Source organism: Dermacentor silvarum, chromosome 11 (assembly GCF_013339745.2).
Source record: "Dermacentor silvarum isolate Dsil-2018 chromosome 11, BIME_Dsil_1.4, whole genome shotgun sequence".
Classification (NCBI taxonomy): domain Eukaryota; kingdom Metazoa; phylum Arthropoda; class Arachnida; order Ixodida; family Ixodidae; genus Dermacentor; species Dermacentor silvarum.
This window is the reverse complement of record NC_051164.1, coordinates 79,385,486-79,391,102: the sequence shown is the minus strand read 5'-3', so window position 1 is coordinate 79,391,102 and position 5,617 is coordinate 79,385,486. Positions and strand designations below refer to the sequence as shown.

Genomic DNA, 5,617 nt, shown 5'->3' with positions numbered 1-5,617 from the left:
TGGTGCGTGGTGCGCAGACTACTCGCTGTAAAAGTTCTATACGCAACACCACGAGTTTCTTCCTTTAACCATTTATTCTTTGAAACACACAGAAACAAATTAGATGTAGACGTGGAAGTGGTCATCAGTGGCCGAGCACGAAAGGCCTCACCCTAGCGCTAACGTTTCTGCTTGAAGCATTGACGAAGAGAAGCCCTTTTGTCATACCGTTGGCTACAGGTTAAGACTTCACTTCGCAGACTTTTTGATTCTTCAAATCAGTAGGTGCGTTTATTTAAATACACTACAGTTTAATCAGCTGTGGTAAGATGTCGTCATTATCCGTCAATATAAGATTCATATGTTGAACGTACATGATGGCGCTGAGAGAACGGTCAGACATTTCCGGTTTCGTTTTCACAATTGCGACGTCACGTGAAACTGAAGGTGCCAACAGTGAACGTCGCGGGTCCTTCTCAAACACCTGTGCCCATTAGACCACTGACAATATCACTTTATCTGCCTTTCTTTAGAGGCTAGCGTATCACGTTGTGAGAGGAGTGAACTTGTAAATCACGCCGGCTTCTTTCATCGAATCAACAGGAGGGCAAAGGTCTCCGTCTTTTTCTTGCAAGTGTTGCAGTTCCAAAGATGACACTTTGAAGCACGGATCGATGACTGTGATGTGGCCATCCTCCTGTAAGATAACATAAAACCTATAATAAACACTGAAACCTTAACCGGGGTGCGTTCACCTTGCTGATAGGGGTAGTAAAGGTCTGAAGACAACAGACGCAGAAGCAACACACATGATAGGACAGCAATTGACTGACAAGTGCGTAAGGCTATGATGCCGATGAGGAGTACAACTGGGGCACACGTGGCCATGGACGAAAAGACAGTCTCGTGTTGGACAAACAAATGTGTCGCAGTGAAACCTTGACCTTCTGCAGTGTCTATTCTTTCGTCTGCGGACAAGTTCTACCTGGCCATTACTTGCTTCAAACTTATACTTTTACGCACGTGTCAGTCAGCGCGTCTCCTGTGGTATGCGGTCCTTTTGCGTCTAACGATGGCAGGATAAAGTTTATCGATTATCTGGAGAATAATAAAAAAAAAACTGCACATTCCACCCACAGTGGAAATCGATCCTACGTGAAATATTTGGCAGGTTGCTGGCTGTCCAACATCGTTCGGTGTTCTGCAAAGCGTTGCCAAATGAATCCACGTGTTTTTGTAAGGCAAGCACTGACACCACCAGCCTGTGCGTGACAACAGGATCAAGATGACGATAGTGTAACGGTGTTAGCATGACGGCTAATTTTGTTTTGTCTTCTTCTTCTTCTTCTTTCTGGGGTTTTACGTGCCAAAACCAGTTCTGATTATGAGGCACGCCGTAGTGGAGGGCTCCGGAATAATTTCGACCACCTGGGGTTCTTTAACGTGCACTACAACGCAAGCACACGGGCGTTTTTGCATTTCGCCTCCATCGAAATGCGGCCGCCGCGGCCGGGATTCGATCCCGCGATCTCGAGCTCAGCAGCGCAACGCCTTAGCTGACTGAGCTACCCCGGCGGGTAATTTTTGTTTTGTACTTTGTTGAAGAAACGTTACAATCTGTTCTGTTATGACTTTGGCTGATCCCGAAGGCGGTAGACTGACGCACAGCGTCCACGTATGGCGTTAGATACTACGAGGAAAGGGCTGGAGGATGTGGCCCGATCGGGAAAGAGGTGCAGTTAAGCACACTGCAGACCCAGCTGGCACGAAGGAAGGATGGTAGAAACTGCAGAAATTGGCGCGCTTTCGCTTATAGAAGCAACTCGTTGCTATGCGACGTGACGCATGCAAAGGACAGTCTGTGGCCGAATAAAAAATTACGCGCGCGCATGTGGCCACGGAAGAACCAAAGAACTAGGAGGGGGCTTTGCGCAACACGATCGAAGATAAACAAGTCGACCCAGCACGTGGTCGTCACGTCAGCGCGCGCGGTGGGTTTTAGGGCTCCCGCCGCGCAGGCAGAGCAAACGAACGAACTAGAAGGAACTGAACATTTTCGGCAAGAACGCTGTCTCTCAGAGGTCACGTGTCAGGGCAGCTTTTCCGAGGAAAAAGCGAAGGGAATCGGAGAGTTGGTTTGCCAAGGCTGGTTGCGTGGCTTAGTGCATCTATCGAACTTAATTTCCTTTTTACATGGTTTGTTCTCTCGCTCATGCTCTTCGACGAGACGTACGCGCCAATCGTCTCAAAGCGCTAGCTGCTGTTGGCTCGAGACCCGCCGTGGTTGCTCAGTGGCTATGGTGTTGGGCTGCTGAGCACGAGGTCGCGGGATCGTATCCCGGCCACGGCGGCCGCATTTCGATGGGGGCGAAATGCGAAAACACCCGTGTACTTAGATTTAGGTGCACGTTAAAGAACCCCAGGTGGTCCAAATTTCCGGAGTCCCCCACTACGGCGTGCCTCATAATCAGAACTGGTTTTGGCACGTAAAACCCCATAATTTAATTTTTTTTGTTGGCTCGAGAGAAGTATGCGTGTGGTTGCGCGGTCTCCCCGCAGGGGCGTCTGCAGTGCGCAGGCGTTTGGTGCGTTGCGACACCACGGATCCGAGCACATGGGCTTGGACCCTTACCCGTGGACGGCTTAGCCGTGTCTGGGGAAATGGAAATCCCGGTGATGGAAATCCCGGCTGCCTGTGTTTGCACCACTAAAGTCGCTCGGCGAAGGCAACACACCACTTCGGCCGCAGCCTCTCGCATGTAGCACTTTCAGACCGAGCTGACCGGGGGAAAACGGTAGTAGCCTCTTCCAGTCCAACATTGGAAGCTTTTTATTTCATCTCCTGCTATCTATATTTCCTATCTTCTCACTTCTGTTCCCTTCCAAGTTTTTGGGTAGCGAGGTAGTCATTTTGTGTTTAGCCAGTCTTGGTCAACCATATTTGGTTATAGCGGCAGTGTAAAACTGGCGTGGGCTGGTCTTGTTGCTCGCAAACCTGCTCCATACACACGCTGGGCACGTGGTGGGCAGTTGGTGTTGCTGCCGAATAAAGATACTTGTGCTACGAGTTCTCATGCTTCCCTTTTTAAATCTGTCTCTCAAAAGAGATCGCACAGGTGCGACTTTCCACTCATCCTGCAGAAGTACCCTGGAAACATTTCCGAAGTTATCACGTAATGCCCAGGGAAGGCAACGAACCAATGAGAAAGCGTTCATCATTCTTGGTAGCGAAATTTCTGGCAGAGAAACTAGGACAGCGGTACGGAGCACCAATAATGTCGAGCAGGGACCTCTTTATGTAACTGAAACGTAAAAAATTTAAAATAAAGTGGTTGAGGCCTAATGGTTAAAGCCTCGTGTTGTTATGCTGAGGGTGGCCGGGGTAAGGGGGCGTTGTTCCCTCCAACCTAGGACAAGTTTTTTTTTTTTTTTTTTTGCTGCAGATGCCCCAAACGGTGCCTGGTGAGCCAAAAAATGTTTCGCATTAACACAGCACGTGTCTGCAAAATCTTGTGGAACTGTTGCTCTGGCACAAATAAGAGGAGTCAGAAGTAGTGAATATATAACCATCTTAAAACGTTTTTACCTTTTGTAAATGTCGAAGCAGACCTATCCGCTGCCAGAATTTCAACATCACAGGGGTTGAGAGTCTGGCGGCATTTCTTAGGCTGTCGTCGGGTCCAGCTGAACAAGGAAAAAAAGAAAAGATAGCGTGATTTTGGGAACGAGTCGCCGGCGTATTAACGAGAAGTTGTAATTATAGTTAACTTTTTTACAACCTAATCACTGATATACGTTGTTTGATATCCTGTCGACACTTACGCATATCTGAATTGCGTGCATATACTTCCAGCCGATGACAAACGCTGGCTCATGTCAATTCTACCCGTTATTTCTTTCTTAACGCTGAATACGGTATGTGTGCTGTGAAAATAACGCACCAACTAGCCAGATTATCTGGCGTCCTGTGACAGCTTCGCTGCTGGAACGCTTTGCTAATGTCGTCGTTCGCATTCGGAATGCAGCGCAGATCTTTGAACGTCGCGCCACTCTGCAAGTCACGTGTTGAAACTTTTGAGGCGTAGGTTTGAGTCGAACTTCGGGATACGCAGCAAAAACGAAGTGAAAGTCGTGTATTGTTGCCCCCGAACAGAGTGTGTTAAACATCATCGTTCTTGAACCGTAAGAGTTCTCGCGCTTTTCCTTTTATGCCAACATTAATTCTGCGGCCTATGCAGCTGCTTTATTTTTGTGTTCCGTCCGCCCGAAAAATTGTCTGCGGTAAAGATGGCTCAAGAGGCGAAGATAGTTTCCTCAAAACTGAAGATTCCGTCCCTGCCGCAGGCCAGGATTGCTATCTCAGAAGAGGTTGCATTCCACCCTTTCAATCAGATTCATACATTGCGCGCACACAATTCAGACATATTGAATCAACTAATTGAATCAGTGATACAATACATCCATACCAGGTAATTTAGACCTATTTGGGGGAAAATCTAGCGCGTGCTGTAGTGAAGCCCGGTGTTGATGCGTGGCGGTAAGATGCAGGGGTGCTATTATGAATATTGTCAAATTTTGGCCTAGTGTCTAATTCTGCGATGGCGGCATTTTGAGCAGCCCCGTGAGCCAATCAGAGTTGACGAGAGGGCGTATTCGACAATATGGAGGAATTCGACGGTGTTCAGAGTGGGCGAAAGAACAGTGTTCCTTTAGGACAAATGCTAAGGCCGACGTCAGTTTCGAGTTATCCGCCCCGAAAATGCGCTACAAAACACATTTCAGTGAAATATTTCCGCAGTGACGTAATCGCGGTAGCGTTTTTGTATCTCGCTATTCTTCAAGGAGGATAATTCAGCAGCACATGGACATTTCTAGGAAGGTGTGATTAAACAGCGCGTCGATAGATGTGGCCACGCACTGGTGCTTCTCCCATCCGCGTCTGCCGATGTTGTTGTACGCATCTACGTTAGTGCGCGTACAATGTTAAACGTGATGTCAAATGTTATGTCAAATACTTATGTTAAATACTCGCAGTATTCACTTGCCTGCGTATGGGACCTTCAACTGATACTTTTGCTCATGTTATAACGCGCTGATACGGACTCTTGTCAATTATGAGCCAAGATACGTCAACCGTCCAAACTATTTCGCAAATAAAAAAAAAATTTAAAAAAGGAGCGGGGACTGCTTAACTGGTAACGTATAATTGAGAGGTTGAAAGTGAAAGTACCGATAAAGAGACTGAGCACCAATCCGAGCAGCACGGTCGAACACGCCGACAGCAGGCAGCACCAGTAAGGTGAGAGCCGATACAGAAGGAACGTCTCCGATCTGCGTGTATTGTTGATTCACAGATGCGAGCATGTAGGTCAACTTGGGTGAAGAAAGCTATGCGAATTCGCGCAAAGAAAACCACCATAATATCAGTTCTTTCCTAGAAACAGTTTCTTGTTACTGAGGACGTATTATGTAGAATTTATAAATACTAAAAAAAAATTGCAACTTTGTGATTCTGCAAGACGTACGACCTTTCGCAAAACCGACTGCAATGTTCTTCAGACCCCCCAGAATATATAAAAAGAAAAAAAAAAATGCATGTTTATTGCAATCTGCATTATCGATATTGTACTCAAATACC

General features: G+C 47.1%; 1 protein-coding gene across 1 annotated transcript in view; it reads right to left on the bottom strand.

Moving 5' to 3' along the window:
* Positions 1-300: 300 nt before the first annotated feature.
* The window catches only part of LOC119433425 (uncharacterized), a 34,439-nt gene continuing 29,122 nt past the window's right edge, over positions 301-5,617 (bottom strand). Inside the window, exons 4-5 of the mRNA XM_049658924.1 lie at positions 3,566-3,663; positions 301-676 (exon numbers count right to left, since the gene is read on the bottom strand). Coding sequence (XP_049514881.1) covers positions 524-676; positions 3,566-3,663 — 251 coding nt within the window. The 3' untranslated portion in view covers positions 301-523. The remainder of the gene's footprint in view (positions 677-3,565; positions 3,664-5,617) is intronic.